The 21,347-nt window shown below is 37.5% G+C and overlaps 1 protein-coding gene across 1 annotated transcript in view; it reads right to left on the reverse strand.

The window, feature by feature from the left end:
* Nucleotides 1–21,347, reverse strand: part of LOC107597558 (zinc finger protein GLI2-like) — an 87,632-nt gene that overhangs the window by 14,278 nt on the left and 52,007 nt on the right. The window contains exons 4-8 of the mRNA XM_016288689.1: nucleotides 16,164–16,366; nucleotides 11,352–11,528; nucleotides 3,192–3,393; nucleotides 2,887–3,085; nucleotides 1,360–1,470 (exon numbers count right to left, since the gene is read on the reverse strand). Coding sequence (XP_016144175.1) covers nucleotides 1,360–1,470; nucleotides 2,887–3,085; nucleotides 3,192–3,393; nucleotides 11,352–11,528; nucleotides 16,164–16,366 — 892 coding nt within the window. The remainder of the gene's footprint in view (nucleotides 1–1,359; nucleotides 1,471–2,886; nucleotides 3,086–3,191; nucleotides 3,394–11,351; nucleotides 11,529–16,163; nucleotides 16,367–21,347) is intronic.

Genomic DNA, 21,347 nt, shown 5'->3' on the forward strand with positions numbered 1-21,347 from the left:
CTAACCTGTACTTACTAACTAAGCCACTCTCGTGGTTGAAAAAAACCATTCTTTTGTTAATTTGTTTGTTCTCTTAGTGTAAATAAGAGAAAAAGTACTGTATGTTGGTTTTCGAGTCGTAGTGGTTAACCACATTAAGCTAAGTTTTAGATGGTGATTTTAGATGATGCAGACATAAAAATAAGCGCTGTAGAGTAATACTTTTATGGGAAAGCGACTTTTACGTCATGATAAATACTATTGATAACAGAATCATGAATATTTTATTGGCCTTTGCACAGTGCATGCAATAAACTTTAGTAGACTACAGCTTGCCCATGTTAATTGTGCTCTGCTGCTTCAGTACAGTACGTTACGTGACTGCCCTTACTGATCATGTCTTTCCTGTGTTAGAGCATTCCCTGTGGTCCTGTGTGCCACACCGTGGTCACATGTGATCCTTTCCCTCTGAGCGCGCATTTTCAATGGCCACATCTGTATATATAGCTGGGTCTTTATGAAGTTATGACAGATGCCCACCTCATAACTCAGACTTCTGTTATTTTAGTATTATTTATATACTATTTCAGCATTTATTAATATTTTGTATACTTAGCTTTTATTTTTATATTTTCCGTTTTTAATATTTCTATTTAGCGTTAATTCATTTTAAATTCTATTTGAGTAATTTTAGTACAAATTTATCTTGGTTATTTGCCAATTAGTTTAAATTTACATTTATTTTTTTTATATTTAATTTAGTTAATCATTTTAAAATCTGATTTAATTTCAATCAACAAAATGTATAATATACTGAACAACAACAACACTGGTCAGAAATGCAATGTTATCTCAATGATTTATTGAAAGAAAACTGACTCAAATAACAATTTGTTCATGGAGATTTTCAGTGAACAACAACTTAAATGTAGGTGTCCATCAAAGAATACTTCAGAATGACCATGGCACTCTTGTGAATTAAAAAGCCTTTATTAGCAAATGGCTACATCCAAGAAATCTAAAAACTTTTCCTAAAGTTTTTTTAAAGAGTTTTTAGATTTATTGGATGTAGCCATTTGCTAATAAAGGCTTTTTAATTCACAAGAGTGCCATGGTCATTCTGAAGTATTCTTTGATGGACTGTTATAAACCCTAGACCAGACAGCACCTTGACCTTACAGCACCAGAACCCCGAGACACACTCTCTACTATTGGACTATAGCTACATACATAGCTATCATTTGGCTTCAAATGACTTGAGGAATAGAGTAAAAATCGTATAGACCATTTCTACGACACTTTAATGGTTCTTTCGAGTCCATTTTGAAGCTTAAAAACCTTAATGTGACCTAAAGTGACAGTAGATAAGATTCCACAAACCTGAGAACCAGGTGAGATGGGGTGGGGTCCATCTGCTTCAATCTTCACCTTTGACCTCTTGAAGATCAAAGGGTTGACCGTGCTGCTGACAGCCGGGTCTCCACCAGCATTCTACAAGAGAACAAGGGAAGAGACATTGGAGCCACCATGTCGATGGTTTGGCTGCTGGCATGAGTGGTGATTTCACGCCTACAAAGGCACCATGCTCCAGATGCCATATTTCACAAAGCAACTCGCCGCAGAGACTAAACAGTTTAGACTGCACTATGAGCATCTGTCAGATGGAAATATGAAAAGGAAGAAATTATTATGCCCAGAGAGCAGCTACAGACTTTGATCCTCAGATGGATTCATAATTCAACAGACAGTCTCTCTCAACACGCAGGCTCTGCGTTGAAGTGGTGCCTTTCCTCCCAACCACTACAGTATGGCAGAGGCCCATGTTTTCTATAACTCAATAACCCTGACATGGTTTGCTCAAAAGTGTGGGAAATGTGTTTCTCATAACTATAGTGCGTGTGTGTGTTTTGGAGATCAGCAATAAAGCCGGAATGAAAACTGATTTGGAGAGTGTCTGGACCGACTGAGAGTAGGTCAGAGGAAGTTTATATTCTGGATGGCCACTCTGTTTACATGGAAGTGACAGCAGCTCTTGGTCGATGAGCATTACACAGAGTTGGGGAAAAATGGGGATGAATGAAAAGATCAGTTCAGATTAGCATGAATTTTTAGGTTTGTTTATGTTGGTTAGTGCTGTTGGAACACTATATCCATGCTATCCATCTTTGCCACCATTTAACACTTATTCTTAAAAAAAGCTGAAAATGTCAACATGAATACAGTATTTAATTTTTTATTTATTTTGAAAAACTAGTATAAAATTATCATTTTGGCAATTATTGGTTATTGGCCATAACATGAAAATAATAAGTCTAGCTGTATCAGAAAGAATTACTATTTATTCACACATCCTTAAACATTATACAATACTGTTCAAATGTATGTGGATGGTACGTTTATTTAAATGTTTTTGAAAGGTGTTTCTTATGTTCACCAAGGTTGCATTTATTTGATCAAAAATAGAGTCAAAACAGTAATATTGTGAAATTATTCAAATTTGAAATAACTGTTTTCTATGTTAATATATTTTAAAATGTCATTTATTGCTGTGATGGCAAAGTTGAATTTTACTCCAGTTTTAAAGGTCACATGATCCTTCAGAAATCATTCTAATATGCTGATTTGCTGCTCAAGAAATGTTTAGATTATTATTATTATTAATAACAATTACTATTATCAATGTTGAAAACAGTTGTGCTGCTTAATATTGTAGTGAAACAATATGCATGTTCAACTTCTTCGCATGATTACTGCCTCTTTTAATCAATTTAATGCATACTTGCAAAAATTTCCATAAAACAAACAAACTTAATAAACTATATTATACAATTTCCAGGTTTCTCAATACCTTAGGAACCTTGAGTCTAGATGTATATGTATAGAAACCATAAATCTCTGTAAAATCACCTGGCTGGACTCTGTGTTTGTGTCGGTGCTGTTGTTGTTGGTCAGAGCAGCTGCTGCCACCAGTGTCTGCCTGGTGCTGAGGGACGGAGAAGGCTGTAGGAGAGGGGGAGTGTGTCCAAACGCATTTAGACCTCTCTGTTGGGACAGCAGCTGGTGGTATGCAACCGGTGTGATAGGATGTGGGAACGTAAAGGAGGGACTGAGACGTGAAGAAGGAAAAAAGTCACATTTTGTGTTAGTTCAAACAATGGGCAACCTGCAAAAACATTTACAAGAAAAATCAACACAGATGGGCATTCCTGTACCTGATGGCCCCAACGGAGAGGTGGCCGTAAGAGCTGCTGGCAGCCGAGCTGGAGCGGGAGTTATTGATGTAGGCCACCAGAGAGTTGGGCGAGGTGCGGATCATGGTCTGCAGGTCGATGCTGGCATCCGAGACTGGAGAGATGGACAGCGCTCGCTTCCTGCTCAACCTCGGCGTCAGTCTGGGACTGGGGAAACGGGACACTGCAGAGAAAAGACACTTTTTTCACTCTCACCTTAAAGAGATCTGTGTGGGACATTCAATTCTCTTTATCTCCAGCACCACTACTATGCTGCCTTGCATACAAATCACTATGAATAATTTATCAGTTTATCATACCAATCTCAGCCAATGGGTTGTTCAGCAGAATGCCAAACAGATACTGTTTAACAACACTGATCTGAAAGTAAAATAAGGCAAATAAGCAAGCAAATAAAGTGTGGAATGCTGAAAAGATGCTTTAGCAATGGCTTTTCTCTGGTAATTATATATATAAAGTTTATTAAAGACCCAAGAATAATAATATTAATGCTTTTGTTCACCAAGGCTGCATTTATTTACTAAGAAATACAGAAAAAAACTGTGATATTTATGTATATACAGTATATATATATATATATATAGAGTTCACAACCACTTGAAATAAAAGTGAAGAGTTTCAAGTTCAATGTTCTATGCAGATATTTATATATATATAATTTATTGAAACTAAATTACAAATCATCACAACCGTATCCCACATATATATCCCACCTGGTAATTTTAGGGGAAAAAATGACTAAATTACCTCAAAAATACCACATTGTGACATTTTGGAGGTAGAAATCTTGACTAACCTTTTAAAGAGAAATATAAAATTTCCAAAAAATGTATAAACTGTAGAATTGATCTTTTACATTTCAGTTTCAAGTGAGTGTCTATCCAAAGGCCGTGTTTCCATGTACACGTGCCCAGCGCTGTAGTAAACAGGTGCTGTGCATTAGGCCTGGTGTAAGAGGACAGAGAACAGCATTCGGGCAAGGAGGCTTTTTGCCCTCCAGGGGGGCATCAGCAAAGGTGCTACAACAGGAAACATGTAATGGCTCCATTAAACTACACACAAACACAAGCACCTCACAAAAAACCCTCCACTGACATTTCAAACAGACGCCTGTCAAACTCTCACAAATCTACAACCTCCAACCAGTTAATTACTCCCCCTGCCATTCTTTAAGAAATTGTTTTGATGTACCCTGCAAACAGCAACTATTATAGGTTGTTACACAAATATATATATAAAAAAAGTGAGATTTTGACATTTGATCCAAATGCCTGTATGCACATTCAGTGCTTCATTCAAAGGTGAAACGCGCAATTTCTGCACCGCTACATCAAAAAAATAATGACTGGCTATGTTCAAAATAGCATGTTACCATACTACTCTTATTTAAGTATATAGTATATATACTACAAACTACTACTGTTTAAGTATATAGTAGGTTTACTATACAGTATGCAAATTTCTTGTATGTGTGGGATATTCAAAACACCAACTACATGTCAAAATGAGCATGAAAAATATACAACAGAGCTTACTTTGTGGAATACTGTATCCCATAATTCAATGCACTTAACTTGCATTGATGACTGATGAACAAGTAGTATGAGATGGAATCTCTTACACTTTCCTCAAGAACTAGCCTTTGAATCGCTTGCTTATAGAAGTCTCTGCATATTAAACTGGGAGGAGAAAGTATTTTACACAGAAATTACACACATCACCTTTGTACTGAAGCCCATTTCTGCCACAGAATAAAAAAAAGCAAAAGGCAATGTCAATATTTTATCTCACAAACATGAATTTTTTTCCCTCACAATTTTGGGTTTAGATCTCACAATTCTTTTGTTCTCATAACAACTCATAACTGCGAGATAACAACTCAGAATTGAGAAATATTAACGAGCAATTCTTAGGATAAAAGTCAAAACTGTAAGATATAAACTCTTTTTTTGAAATTCCGAGTTTAAATCTTGCAATATTGAGTTTATATCTCACAATTCTGTTTTTTGTTTCAGCCACATAATAAAAAATAGTTTAATTTAGTGTTTGGAGAGGAGCAGCAATAGTTTGCGTGCCTGGGGTCAGACAGCAAACCACAGGATGACAGAAGTCAAGTAACTTGAATTTTGCTTTTCATTTTGGTTGTCATTTAGTATTAAAAAACACACACACACACACACACACACATACAGGTTTGTTTTTTTGGTTTATGGGGACTCTCCATAGGCGTAATGGTTTTTATACTGTACAAACCGTATTTTCTATTGCCCTATACCAACCCTACCCCTAAACCTACCCCTCACAGGAAACTTTCTGCATTTTAGATTTTCAAAAAAACTAATTCTGAATTATTTATAAGCCTTTTGAATTACGGGGACACTGAAAATGTCCTCATAAATCACCTTCTCGTTGTAATACCTATGTCATACCCATGTTATTATACAAATTTGTGTCCTCATAAACCACATAAACATGCACACACACACACACACACACAGAATGCCTCTTAATAGAGTTATACCTAAAAAATCTAAACATATTTATCTAAAAACCCTAATAGATTTTGTCTAAGAACGTGCAGAGTTTGCTGAGTGACTGCCACGTTGATAGGACGACGTGTGGCAGCACTTAGCAGGCCGCTGCCCACAGACTGAAGAGAACAGCAGGGGGTAGCAGTGCCTGGCCTTCCCTCAGCTGCTGAGTCCCACACACTCTGCAATGGTTTGTTTTTATAGGCAGTGTCTCTAATTTAGGGGTGCACAGGTTTCTGGGAGAGCGCTAAACCAGATGTGCAGTGCTGTGAGGTGGTGGTGGCAGAGGCTGGCTCAGGCAGTCCTGTCGACCCTGTGGGATGGGGAATGGTGGGTAGGAGGAGGTGCTTCTAATTGAGGATCTGGCCTGATATACGGCTTTATAATTACAGGCGCTTACAAAAGGGGCAATTATATTAGGCATCTGCTCTGATGTTTTTATTGGGATGCCAGAAAAATTTATTTGGAAGGTGTTATTCTTATGTTCCTTCTCTTCTTTAATTTCCGTTTGGGGATCAATAAAAAAAAGTATATCGTGCAAATAATACAGTGCAACTAATCATAATAGATAAATACCTAAATAAAAGTACTGAAAAAATATTCTGCAATAAATAATTCAATTATGCAATATACTACAGTTCAACAGTTTAGGGTTGGTAAGATTTTTTAATGTTTTTGAAAGAAGCCTCTCTTATGCTCACCAGGGATTAGTGAACTAGTAATATTGTGAAATATGATTACAGTTTAAAACGACTGTTTTCTATTTAAATATATTTGAAAATGTAATTTATATATACTGTATATAGTGTATGTATATGTACAGCAGCAGCCCCCGTGTTAGTGTCTGTTGTGTATGTGTGAGCATGTTGGCCTGAGCTGCAGTAGTGACTAGACTCCCTCCCTTTACACCAAAAAAACCTCTGCTCCCAAACAGTCCTGCCTGTAGTCGGACAGCAGACGTTTGCTTTGGCAGCACCTATTATCACGGGACCTTAAACAGTTCCCCGCTGGCTATGCCACACAAATGAGTTCAGCATTTGTTTTCCTCCTCTTTCCATTCATAATCTTAAAGCATTCCAGTGTAAGCAACTCAATTAGAGGCTGCAGACCTCTTCACTTCAACACAGAGAGGAGAAGCAGAGCTGAATTGAAACAGAGGTCTGTTCAACCTATTATCCTGCTGTTTTGAGTATCAGGCAGAGTCTGGCTGTGAGCCGGAGGCTGTGGTGATTTATTTATTCACGTGTTCATCCATCCAGCCAGCATTTCCCATCTCACCCATTGAGAAGCATCGAGTGAGACTTCTCATAACATTGCATGCGCAATAGATTCACTTAAAGTACACAAAGAGGGCCTAAGGAACGTGCCCATTGAGTAAAATCCCGTCTGGGTGTGATGGGGAAATGCGGCTGTGTTGGTTTTAGTGGCGACTGTGTTTTCAATCGGCGTGTCGCCCTGTCAGGCGGAGACCATAATTAACATCTTAAGTGCACGGCATTGGCATGCACATGCACTTGGCACAGCAATGGAGCGTTTAAGCAAGACGTGCACTCATAGCCGACGCCGACTCCTTTCATTGTTTGCTGCTATTTGTTATTTTGGGGCCTGTTCGGGCAAATGCACTTGGCGTTCACATCGCTGCCAGGAGGAGCAGTGATCCGCAGGAGTGAGCTACATGTATTCAAAGCTTTTGGGGTTTAAATTCAAGACGGGGTGATGATCCATCATTCTTATGTCTTAAGAGTTTACTCTTACATTTATAGTTATAGATGACTGATGTGGGGTTACGTGCTAAGCATATTTAATGATGAGAGATTTGTTTTAATTACTGCTATCAGCACCAAAGTCTGTGCATGTGAGCTACTGCATGAGTGAAACATATCAGCATTCACTTCATTATATATATATATACGTAAACATATATATATATATGAAGAGTTCAGATGCAAAAGCCTCTAAGTGCCATCTGAAATTTTCGTCTAAAATTAGCATTTTTATCAGGCTGCTATGTTTAGGTTCAGTAATTTTACTCTAATGGCAATGTATAGGTCCTTTTCTATACAATTAAAGTGAAATAACTGAACAATAATAAATAAATATAAATAAAAATATATCTGTCTGTCTATCTATCTATCTGTTTAAAATATTATTTTAGAATTATTTTATTATATTTTAACTATATATTAATATAATAACAATTATAAAAAATAATTGCAAAATAAAAATACAAACAATAAAATAAAATAATAAAAACACATAGCGTAACAAATGCTGAGATTTGATCATTTAAAAAAAATAATTTCACTCATGTAGTTACAATTCATATGTGTGTGTTTACATATACTCTCTCTCTCTCTCTCTCTCTCTCTCTCTCTCTCTCTATATATATATATATATATATATATATATATAGAGAGTTTATTTACAAAAACAGATATCTCTCATTTGCAAAAACAGATAACTCTGTTTTTAACTATTTTCAAAAATAATTTTTTTTCATTGTGCATTCCAATTAATCTCAGTCAAACTGCATTTGGGTTATTTTGATTAAGTAAAAATTACTTAAAAATACATCTAACTAACACAATAAAACACAATGAAAACATGATAACAATAAAAAACATGATTTTTGAAAATTAAAAGAAAACGGAGTTATCTGTTTTTGCAAATAAACTCTTCATATATAGGAGTTTGTAGTAATCGTGACCTTTACAGCTATATGAAATGTCAGAATGCTTATTTTGTCGTACATTGAAGTCTATAACAACCTATTCAATGTCGCATGACTCCAGTTAACGTCTCAGTTTGACCCAGTAGTGCATGTAAAACTGCCAAATGTCCAAATAAATTTACAGTACTGCACATGTTGGCTCTAATGTCAAGCCGGACAGATTTTCCATGTGCACATTTCTCATTTTTTACAACAACGATCACCATTTACAGGAAAACCTGAACCTTCTCTCTCCAAGTCAGCTAATGGGCAAATGGCAATCATGAAGGGAAAAACAAGAGGGCCACTTTGTGCATGCTGAACACTGACTCTTGTGGTGGGTCTGCTGAATTTATTAGAACATAAATTGATTTTTAAATACGCATACAAATTTTATCGCCACACCATTCCAAGACAAACGCTAAGCCCTGCAATGCATATTTATCAGGGCTTCGCTCTACTGAAGGGCTTGCTTTATGCCACCGCACCATGAGCTGACACCGGCCATCAATGAAAGCCCTGTGTCTGTGGGTTAGTGTGGAGAGCTGTGAACACCTGAGTGCCCAGAGTGAGACCACATCAAGCTAGGCAGAGGAGAAGGCCAAAGACTCGAGCCGGGAAGGAGAAAGCCCTGCGCTGTTGAGCTAACAAGCCTCACTACACAAACTGTGGGCAGTCAGCTCCGTGGCGGCCAGCGTTAGTGGTTAGAAATGCAGGAACTATCATGACCGACTCATTACGGTCATAAAAACGCAGAGAATCGTGTTTGATTAGTGATTGGAAGTAATTGGGACATGCGATTTGAGAGGGTGCGTGGATTTGTGGCACTAAGAGTTACTGTGGGTGGCTGGACTGGTTCAAAGCAAGAGTGTGTGCCAGCTTGATTATTTACAATCGCAAGTTTCCTGAGCAGATACCCTACACTGACTTCCCCTTCATTCTCTCTCACAGTGTTACCCATTCACAACACTGTATTTCTCCTTGAAACTCTGGATGAGAGCCGAAAACCTGCTTGGCACCACAAGACCTGCAACCTGCTCGCCCTGGTTTACCCCTATAGATTACGCAACAACATGCAATAGCGACCCTCTGGGCATCTTTTAACAAAGCCACATTATTAAGCCAGGCATAATCGGGACCTTACAAGATCAAGAGCATACACCCGTCCATTACATGACTAATTGGATCACATTACAAAGAAGCAGGAGGGGGTACATAGCTGCCATAACACATCCTTGAAAACAAAAAAGCAGAGATGAAAGTCCTGGCATTACAGCCATGGTAAAAAAAAATCTGTCTCCATCTAAACATTGTATTTCCCTTTTAAGGTGAGGTTTGAGGGAAGTCGAATGTTACTTATAATAATGCATCACACCTGCAGTCCAATCTGAATTAGAAGCCATAACAGAAACGCCTCATAAATTGTTGAGATGGCTCATGTTTACAGCCGCTTTCCATGTGAGTCATGTTTTATACACAGGTGAAGATTGAAAGACTTGTTCTTTGATGTGAAAATATTGTATCTATTGATGTTTAGCACAATTTTTTTGCAGAGCGTAGCAAATTAGTTAGCTAGCCTACTTGTACTGCCCAGTTATTTTCGTTAACTCAAAGTAAATTTAAAATCATTAAAAAAATTTTTTTTGTCTGGAATTAAAAACAAATGTAAACTATAACAAAATTTGATATTACAAAAGTTTACACACAAAAAATGACTAAAACTAACTAAAATTAATGTGAAAACTGAAAGTCTATTGAAAAACATTGAAAATATTTACACAAACTATAACAGTATATCAATTATACAAAAATAACACAGGTACTGGCTGTGTCTACTCTGGGTCCTTTTAAGTTAGATACTTTTGCTTAAGTTAGATTCTTTTTTTTTTAGATTAATATGAAGTTACAGTGATACTAAACAGAACTCCAAGAATAAAGATTATTTCCAAACAGGTTTTCCATACACTCCCCCTCTGCTTCTGCTCGAAAACAGGTAGTCCTGCTCAGAACACCACTGGATGAGCTAGAAGTTGACATGTTGGCCCACTCAAACCAACAGAGCAATATTTTGAAATCACCACAAAACCACAGTGTTTACATTTTTGGAGAAGCAGGGGTCTATATTCAAAAACTGAGCCCTATGGGAGCCACTGGCTCATAGAATTAAACTTTTACAAGCCTTTTTTGTTGGGAAATTTAAATAGCATAATAGTGTTTAATTTTTTTTTTTATATTAGAAAGAATATCATTGAGTATTTAAAAAAAAACATATCTTTATTTGCATGCTGCCATATAAAGATGTTAGTATTTCATCTGATTTAAAACCAGAGAAATACTCAACGAAAATATGTGAACGCAAGCGATTCTGGCTACACTAATTCAGTTTTTATGTGTTGGTGCATTCCGAAATGTCGCAATTCAAGTACATCTTGCTTTCTCATGCATTGCTATATAAAAGATATTAGCATAAGCCTAGCATAAATGTAGAGTTATATTAGTGTTAACCGATGCCTCCCCACAAGACAAAATCTGACTAGGCTACAAACTGACACAAAGTTCTCCCCTCTGTGGCTAATATCGATTATATTTGACATTATTATCACAAATTTGTATTTTGTCACGTTTGCGACTATTTTAGTTGCGGTCTGGGACCCTGGGAACTCATGGCTTACTTAAAGCTGTCATATGGATCAGGAGAAAGCATTTCAGAACAAAAACAAAGAAATCTCACACATTTTGACCTTGAAGGTGACATTATGGATGTAGTATATTGGTTAGAAAGCCTTTCAGCACAAAAACAAAAAAAAAATCTGACACATTTTGACCATTTAGGTGACATTATGGATTGGGTTAGTGCTGTACTCAGGGTGTGTAACTCACTGTCCACTGGGCTCATGTAGTCAGGGAGATGAGCAGCTGCGGCCGCCGTCGGCATGAGCAGGTCTCCATAAGGGCTGCGGTGACTGGCGATGAGGTGATAGTACTCTGAAGGGTTGGCCCCTGGCGGGGGAGGGGGCAGGCCAAACAAGCTCCGCTCCTTCAGGTGTTCGTGGGTCACTGCTCAGACAGAGAAGAGAAGAGTTTCGTATTTTAGGATTCATACACACAAGGGCGTGATTTCCACTGGGGACAGGGGGACATGCCCGCCCCCCCCACTTTTCAAAATCCCGTTTGTGTCCCCCCCACTTTCAAATTCATTTGTTATGATTTTTTTTAACCGCACGCCATCATTGTCACGGAGGAGCAGGACCGAGCAGGACACAGACGTGCGGATCCAGGAACATTGCGTGCACACTCTAATAAAGTTCTAATGAGCGGGTATCGCGATTGCGGCAGTCAGCGATGAAACGCCAGAAGCCGCAACAGATGACTTTAATGTCATCATGGATGAAAAGAAAGAAAGGAGATGTGAGTTGGTTGATTCAGTAAATTAGCTCAGGTCAGGATAATCATATTTTTTGCCTACACCTGTAGATGTTAGCCTAACGCTGACTGAGCTAACGTTAACTTCAGACTGTTAGCTAAATATTTAATGTAGAACAGTGGTTCCCAAACTGGGGTACGTGAGGCGACAGAGGGGGTACGTGGGGTTTTGCGGTGTTACGTGAACAAATCGTTCGTGAAAGTCATTGATAAAATGATTAATTCATAAATACAGCCACTTGCTTCGTTTCACTTTTTTATCATCATTGCTTATTACTACTCTATTGAACATTTTATTTTATTTAAAACATTATTAATATCGTATTTATAAAGATAAAAAATGCACTGTAAAGTCCATTTAGGGGGCAAATATTGTCCTTTAATGGAAAAGGTGCAGTCTAAGTGGAAGAGAGGGGGTACGCTGAAGGATGGTAAATGCCTCAGGGGGTACTCCACTCTAAAAAGTTTGGGAACCACTGATGTCGTGAAAGTCAATGATACAATGATTCATTCATATATACAGCCACTTGCTTCGTTACTGAATGAACGAATGACTCGATGACTTACGCATTAAGACAGTGACTTACCGCCACCTACTGGTGCTTTTAGTATTTAAAAGACTCACTTTTCACTTTTTTATCATCATTGCTTATTACTACTCTATTGAACATTTTATTTTATTTAAAACATTATTAATATCGTATTTATAAAGATAAAAAATGCACTGTAAAGTCCATTTAGGGGGCAAATATTGTCCTTTAATGGAAAAGGTGCAGTCTAAGTGGAAGAGAGGGGGTACGCTGAAGGATGGTAAATGCCTCAGGGGGTACTCCACTCTAAAAAGTTTGGGAACCACTGATGTAGAACATTCTGTGTACCATGAAAATGAGTCCACTTTAAACCGCGCATTTTCTGTCAGCATTTTCCTACTATTATTTTTGGCAGAATTTATCATTATAATCAACTTAATTATTTCCTGGATTTTGTATCACCACAGTCCATAAATGTATGTAAAAGCAGGAAATGGGATTCAAATCGGAAACATTTTCCCCCATTTTGTGTCCCCCCCACTTCTCAAACCAAAGTTACACCCTTGCATACACACATATGGGGAGCGGAGGGTGAAGCTTGATGTACCGTCCCCTGTACAATGTTTTGTCACATGGCCATATACAGTATTAAGACATGTTATACAGCTGCTTATGACTGAGAGATGTACAGTACTGTACAGTACATGAGAAAATTGAGACTTTTTTTATTCTGTTTTTAGCATTAAAAATGGTTAATACCTTAAAAATTCAAATGAATAAAACTATTTAAATAGTCTGGTTAATGATTAGCCATGAATTATTAAACGAAGCATCTTGTAAGCCAAGTTGTGCGAGTTGCTGAACTAATATTAACAGTAAGTGTTACCTTCAGATAGGAAATATTATTATAAATGCTGTGTAATGTTGAAAATTGTTTCACAACATTGAAAGAACTAAATATTAAATATTAATACTAAAATATTAACATTAATATGACTTCCTTTTCATTTATTTTATAAATCATTTACATAATATAATAAGCAAAATCTGTACAAATACAGTAAAAGATAGAAAATAAAAATATTATGAAATGTTGTTACAATTTAAAATAACTATATATATTTTTTGAATATATAATTAAAATGTTATTTATTCCTTTGATGGCAAAGTTGAATTTGCAGCAGCCGTAAGCCTTCAGTCTGGTGCTCAAAAAACATGCTGCTTATATTTTTGTGAAAACTAAAAAAATCATTTTTTTTCAGGATTCTTCGATGAATAGAAAGTTTAAAAGAAGAGCATTTATTTAAAATAGAAATCTTTAGTATCAATTAAAAAATTTGATCAATTTTTTGACCTTGCTGAACAAAAAATAAAGTCTGTTTAAAAAAATAACTATTATATAGATATATAGTTTACAGCAGACATCTTGAAGTATGTTTACAAGTAAAAAGTGGTGCTTTCTCCTTGCCTGAACTTGGGTAAATTTGTTAACACCAGCACCTAGTAAACCCCAGACTAAAGGTGTCAAAAGCAATACATGCAAAGGATATGTTTATTTTTCTTTCTGCCTAGGTCAGATAACCATTAGTGCCTCCTATGCCATTTCCGTAACACTTGCCTACGACGAAGAAATAACAGCAGTTCACGTCCTTGCTGCTTAAGTTATGGGACACTCAGGATTGGGGGGGATTCCACCTCATTCTTGCTGCTTGGCCATTCATACCATAACGGCTCTATCAGGAACAATTAGGCCCTAGCGAGGTTAAAAAAGAACAGGCGTGTGTTTGTGCTGGATTCATGGCAGAACAAGGCCGTTTATTTTCTCCACGCTCGCCGGATCGTATAACTGCGTCCCTAGAGGGGCTCAGAATCGAAGTGAGGAGGGGTGCGGCAGAGGCCGGAGCTGAAAAAGCCCTACGGCGGTGGACCGATGAAGGCAGATCAGCAGTCAGAACACTGCTCTGGGGCAGGGGACATCTCAACCGATCTTCATCAGTTTTCTTTATGGACCTTCTGTTAAACATTAGAACAGGATTGACTTCTGCACAACTGTCATGAAATTAGTTGACTGTATAATGCAGGAGGGGGAAAAAAATCGAATTTTGACTCAGATTAGTAAGGAATTTTATGCAAATTATTGAATTAATCACTTGTATGCCTTTTATGCGAGACCTTTGAAGATGTTGGTCAACTGCTGGGAACAAGGTGTATATGAAATGTTGGGAAAGAGGCTTTTTAGTTGTTATTTAGACTAACTCAAGCTCAACTCCTTCCATTATCTCTACCGCCATTTAATCACCAACACAATCTATTCCACATTGCTGAAAGCAAGTGTGAAAGCAGAGCCATTACTGCCAAGACTTTGTGCTTGGTGACTTATCTTTCATCTCAACCTGTTATAGTAACAAGGCTGAAAGGACCAGGCTTTTGGCAAGGTAGATAATGTTCAGCAAACTGTTTTCTTTCTGACTATCATCTATTTACATATTCAGGCCTACATAAATAAGAACGGGTCTCCAGTGTTTTTAGCATGCTTAATGTCCAAATACATGACACATTAAAGGAGATAAACAATGGTAGAGAGCTTCTGTTGTGTTTCAGTTTGTGGAGGAGTGGAACCATTAGCTTTCTTTCTTCGCTTACCAATGTTTTTATTCCTTCTCCCAGACATACCCCCACAAACATAAAACACACTTTCAGCCAGTATAATGGGTGATACAAAAGGGCTCTTGGATTTCTACTGGCATCTAACAGCATGGAGGTAGCATCACAAAAAAGCATGTTTTTAGTAAGCCATTGTAGAAATACCTTGGCTGTCCCAGATGTTATAATCCACTCACCCTCATGCCATTCTAAACCTGTGACTTTCTTTTTTCTTTCAAGCATAAAACAAGATGCTAGATAGGATGTTCACTCCATAAAATGAAACCAAATGGTTTCCAGGAACTGTCAAGAACCCAAAACATCAAAAAGCACAATACAATTGTATTGTAAAAGTGCTTAATTTCTGTATTTCCCCACACAATGGCTTCAGATTACTTAGATTACAGCACATAAATCATGATTCATTACTTTTATGGTGCTTTTAGTCATTTTTGAAACATCTGTTTTTGTGTTTCACAAAAGAAAATCAAATGGATTTAGAAAGACATGAAATGTAAATGAAATTTTACATTTTTGGCTAAACATACACTCATGAACATACTGTTTGTGGGTAAGATGGTTGGTAAGATGTTCAAATGAAAAACAAATGAGATGTTTAGGAGAAGGAGAAGTCCTATGTAGAACAAGGCTACATTTACTTGATTAAAAATACAGTAAAACAGTAACATTACGAAATATTATTACAATTTTATACAAATCTGTATTTTTAACAGCCATTACTCCAGTCTTCAGTGTCACATGATCCTTCAGAATTCATTCTGATCTGCTGACTTGGTGCTCAAAAAACATTTCTTATCATCAATGTTAAACACTACTAAGCTGCTTAATATTTTTGTGGAAATCATTATATATTTTTTCTTTATTATTTAAAAATAACAGCAGAGAGTATTTGAAATCTAAATCTTTTGTAACATTATACTGTATGTCTGTACAGGCAGTTTTGACCGATTTAATGTGACATTTCTGAATAAAAGTAGTAATCTCATCTTAAAAAAAAAAAAAAATCACATTGAACGTGAGTGTATTTGTCAATGACAAGAGCGCCCAGGTACATGGGGAACAATATGAGACTCACCGTCAGCAGGACTCAGTCCACGTGCTGCGGAGATCATGGAGAGCGTGGGACTGCTGTGGACTGATCGCAAGTAGTGCTCCATGTGTGGGTTGACATACGGGTGAGGTGGGCTGAAGGGTGATTCTCCGGTAGTTGCAGCGTGAGGCGATAGTCGGATAAAAGAGATATCAGAGATAACTGGACTGCCAGCTAATCCATGCGGTCTGGCAAAAGACAAAGAGAAAGAAGACCTCAATTAGTTTCTTACACAAAGACAAGCTGCCACATAGTTTAAGTGCTTAAGTGTAGTGTAATTAGGGACCCTCTGTGTAAACCCATGTATTGAGGCCACGTAAAAATACTTAATGCCATCACAATCTTCTTCAATGTGTCAAAGAGAGACCTTTATTATTTCACTTAAAACAAGCTCAGAACTTATTATTATAGTCATCAGGAAATCAAAAATGACCATTTCACTTCCTCAATGCATAGTCCTGATTTTATGGTTCATGATTCATTGACTTTCCTTTTTAGATGACGCCACATATCCCTCTTAATTTTTCAGCCCATGTCCCCCTGTCGTCTGGCTCCCTTTTGGTATGTAATGCCCACTTTTCACAATTCAATCAATTTGTGATTAATAAAATCAAATTTCACACAAGATCTCTTTCCAGTTTCATTTAGAAATATGTTGCATATTAAAATTTTTATTAAAATAAATCAAAAACTGCCAAGGTAAATCAGACACTTCAAAACTTTGTATTTTGTCTTGTTTTGCATTCAAAATGTCTAAATCTAAAAAAAAAAGAAAAAAAAGTTTGTCTGAGAAGCAAATTTATATATACATTAAAATCAGAAAATGTGCAACTCGCCAAGTTCTACATTCTTGACAGAAGTTGCTGGCAAACAATTTTTAGGTCAGGTTCAGTTGACAGTATCAACTGGGTCAAAGGGCCTTTACAGACTGGTTTCAGGCTTCAATGTGAACTGTGAAACTGGTCATGTTTTTTTCATGACTCCCAAATGTAGACATACTACTCCTCCCTTTATGCCTGAGGTATTGAACAAGTCCAGACTGAGAACGCTGTAGTACATGGTCGTTGTAATGTCTGCGTGGGACGGACACCTCTGAAGACACACAAGCCTGAAGTGTTATGATGAGACTGCTTAATACTTCCCCTCCATTTTTCAGACAGTGTTTGAAGAAACTGATGTGTAAAACAAGATAGTGGGGCAGAAGTTCACAGATAGCCCACAGGTCGTGGTGAGGATATAAATGTGTCAGGTCTTGGCAGGTATCTACGCCGCCCGCACGCCAGTCCAAAAAACACCAGCCAGAAGGCAGCTGTAACTCTAACATTTCATGAAAGTAGAGCACACGGTCTGATCTTCTGAATCAGAGAGATGTTTGAAGAGATGTTTGTGTGTTGTTCCCTCAACTACATGTTAATGTATAGTGGTTGAACACCTGGACGAGAGCAAGATCAGAATCTGCTGTCCTACTAGTACATGCATGCATTTGGCAGATGCTTTTATCCAATGCGACTTCCATACATTCAAGCTATACCATTTTTATAATTTATGAACTCCTTGGGAATCGAACCCATGACCTTCACGTTAGTGTACAGTGGTTGAACACCTGGATGATAGCAAGAACAGAATCTGATGTCCCACTTTTACATTTATGCATTTGGCAGATGCTTTTAACCAAAGCAACTTACACGGCATTCAAGCTGTAGTTTCTTTTCAATTCATGAATTCCTTGGGAATCGAACCCATGACCTACATGTTGGTGTACAGTGGTTGAACAACTGGACGAGAGCAAGATCAGAATCTGATGTTCTTCTTTTACATTTACGCATTTGGCAGATGCTTTTAGCCAAAGCACCTTATATTGCATTCAAGCTGTAAAGTTTTTCACTTCATTCATTCCTTGGGAATCGAACCCATGACCTTGGCATTGCTATCACCATAATCTCTGAGCTACACAAAGGTCCTGAAAGAAAAAGTAATTATTGTAAAATAAACCCCAAAAAATGTGATCTGGACCATGATGTCAAACTGATTCTGATTGGCTGATTCTGTGACTGACCAATAATAACCCAGCATCCCAGAGAGCTCTTTTGTTGCAGTTGAGTCCTTAAATGGAGTGATCTTGAACACAGAGGGGATGTCAGACAGTGTTAAATAAAGCAGACCTGTCTATGTCCCCATACTACTTTACTTTCCACTGGGAGAGGAAATGACCATGCGTATGAATCAGAGCCTGCGTTCCACAAGGGTGTGTTCTGCGCACGGGCTGCAAATTGCGGGGGGATGGTTGGTTCTTCTGGGGATTTGATGGCAAGCAGGCTACAACTATAGCTACGCATTCATTTTGTTTCAAGGAAAATTAGACCGTACTCAGCGGGAGAGGAAAAAAAAGCTTTTGCCTCAATGAAAGGGGGATGTTTCTTCTATGAAAGTGTATGTTATTTAGATTTGTTTGACATGTGAATGAAGAGGATTACAGATTGCCTCCATCAAAATGTATTTAGTTATGTGCCAAATACTTAAGGTAACAGTTCTGTCATCATCTACTCACCGTCATGTTTCTCCAAACCAAGAAAGCTGAATCTTTGGTATACAATGAGAGCAAATGGTGACCAGCTGCAAAAACGGACTAAAAGCACCATTCAAGTATGATAAAAGAAAAGTAGTTAATATAACTACATTCTAAACATTTTTGAGCTGTCCAAAAGCTTTGAGTGAGGAACAGAATTTAAAAATATGACATCAATACTAAGTTGGCGGTGATGATGCCTAACATCATTGGTTATTTTGTGGGGGGTTTTTTTCAGTAAATAACTTTTGTTATAAAATGTGTGTCTGTTTATCACACAAAGCAAATTTATGACTTCTTAAGACATTCTGAAGAGAAGTTATTGCCCTGGTGTTTTTGTCATGTTTGTAGTTTACAGCCCTGATTACCACTCACGTTCTGCTTAACATCTCCTCTTGCAATTGCACAGAAGAAAGAATACAGGTTTAAAATGACATGAGGCTGAGTAAATGATGACAGAGTTTGAAACCATTGCTTTAATACATGCATTTTTCAAAAATGGATAAACTGTTTTTTGTAGATTTAATGAGATGTGAGCAAAGCGGTTGGCGGTGATGATGCCTAACATCATTGGTTATTTTGTGGGTTTTTTTTTCAGTAAATAACTTTTGTTATAAAATGTGTGTCTGTTTATCACACAAAGCAAATGTATGACTTCTTAAGACATTCTGAAGAGAAGTTATTGCCCTGGTGTTTTTGTCATGTTTGTAGTTTACAGCCCTGATTACCACTCACGTTCTGCTTAACATCTCCTCTTGCAATTGCACAGAAGAAAGAATACAGGTTTAAAATGACATGAGGCTGAGTAAATGATGACAGAGTTTGAAACCATTGCTTTAATACATGCATTTTTCAAAAATGGATAAACTGTTTTTTGTAGATTTAATGAGATGTGAGCAAAGCCTACAGTGACTGTCTGAACGGCGGGTATCAGATGCATTATGCTTGGCACAGTCTGGCTTCATCTCAGTCTCTCATTTATACCATCTCTGTTCGGAGGCTAACCTGCACCCAGCCTGAGTCGTGCTCAGTTTCCTGTAAACGCCTGCAGACTACCAGGCTTGTCCTGTTGCCAACTTTCTGCCATCAGCCTCCTTGAAAGTATAGCCATAAAGACGTCTCTGTTCTTGAGGAGCTGAAAGAAAACAGACTCGCCATACACAAACCACCAACTCCTCCCCCCTCATTTGTGGAAGGGGGGGTTGGAGCAAGTGCTCAAAATTAATATTCGCCTGCAATAGTGCTATGATTTTGCAAACTGCCAGCAAAGATGAGTTATCTGCGGCCATATTTATATCCTTGGCCATTGCTTTTGGTTGCCATCTTGACCATTGACAAGAGTATCACAACAGATGGCAAGGCCTCAGAAAATGTCAGCACGGTTGTAATTATAGTGACCACTGGTTTCAGTGTCCCAATCTGAAGATCAACAGATGTCAATTAAAAACAAAACATACATTTATAATGCAGTAATATTTACAGTGGTTTTGAAGCATTTCCCACCATAATTGTACTACTATGGGAAAGTATGTCAACAACAGCAAGAGACAACTCCTAAATATACAAAAACATAATTAACCCAGTTTTGGGTACATTCCCACATTTCTCAGTGATTGCCAGATAGTCAAAATTGACAAGACAACATGTCAACGTATAAATAAATCAGGAAAACTGCTCAGGGTGTTTGAACCCTCAATAATAAGCCATTATTTACAACTTTACCTGTCAAGGGATAAGAAAAAGAGGGCCCCTACTGACAAGAATGATAACTGAGGTCTTGTTGTTACGCCCTCTCTCTGACAAGATGGTACTTGAACGGTTAAAGAGACCTTAGTCATAGACAGGGTATGTCATGGTGCATTTAGAGAGCTTCTTCTTAATAGCTACCTTTCATTTTAGCAGTCTTCCATCGTTGCACCATGGGTGGTAACTGCCCATAGTAGCAGAACACAATCACTCCATTTGAAATTCTTGTATGTGAACTCGAACATTTTCGTATTTTGACAATATGTGCAAACATTAAGCAGTTTCTGTGGAAATCTCCAGAATACGCATATTCCCTGCTGACTCCAGAGAGAATATCAGTATGACACATCTCAACAGTGTTCCTGGTCAGGTGTTTTGATTTAGATGAATCACATATCCCACAGAGACAGCAGTTAACTGCCACTGGGAGTCGTGGGAACCTTTTCCAAACTTGAGGTATGCTCTCTAGTAGGTACTGCATGTCTAAACCTTACAAACATGTATTAACTTAAATATGCAAACCTATGAACCAAGTGTGAGTGTAAAATCTCAATTACCATCACATAAACCAAAAGATATGTGCAAAAATTCCCCTCACTCTACAGAAACACTAATTAAGTTTCTGTTAGTACATTGGTTTGAAAAAAATGTTGGGTGGTTCTCAATACCACTGAAATCTGAATCTGTTTTCTAAAAAGAAAATGAATAAGTGAATAAGGGAGGATGTGTTTTACTCATTCACTCTGCTGTCATTGAGGTTCTGGGAAAGGAAAGCTAAATTCTAGATGCTAATTGCTCTGTTTACATGCTGAAATACTCTACAAACATTTAGACATTCATCTTCGAGATTTGTTAAC

This window comes from Sinocyclocheilus grahami, unplaced genomic scaffold, assembly GCF_001515645.1.
Source record: "Sinocyclocheilus grahami isolate Dianchi unplaced genomic scaffold, SAMN03320097.WGS_v1.1 scaffold233.1, whole genome shotgun sequence".
Lineage (NCBI taxonomy): Eukaryota > Metazoa > Chordata > Actinopteri > Cypriniformes > Cyprinidae > Sinocyclocheilus > Sinocyclocheilus grahami.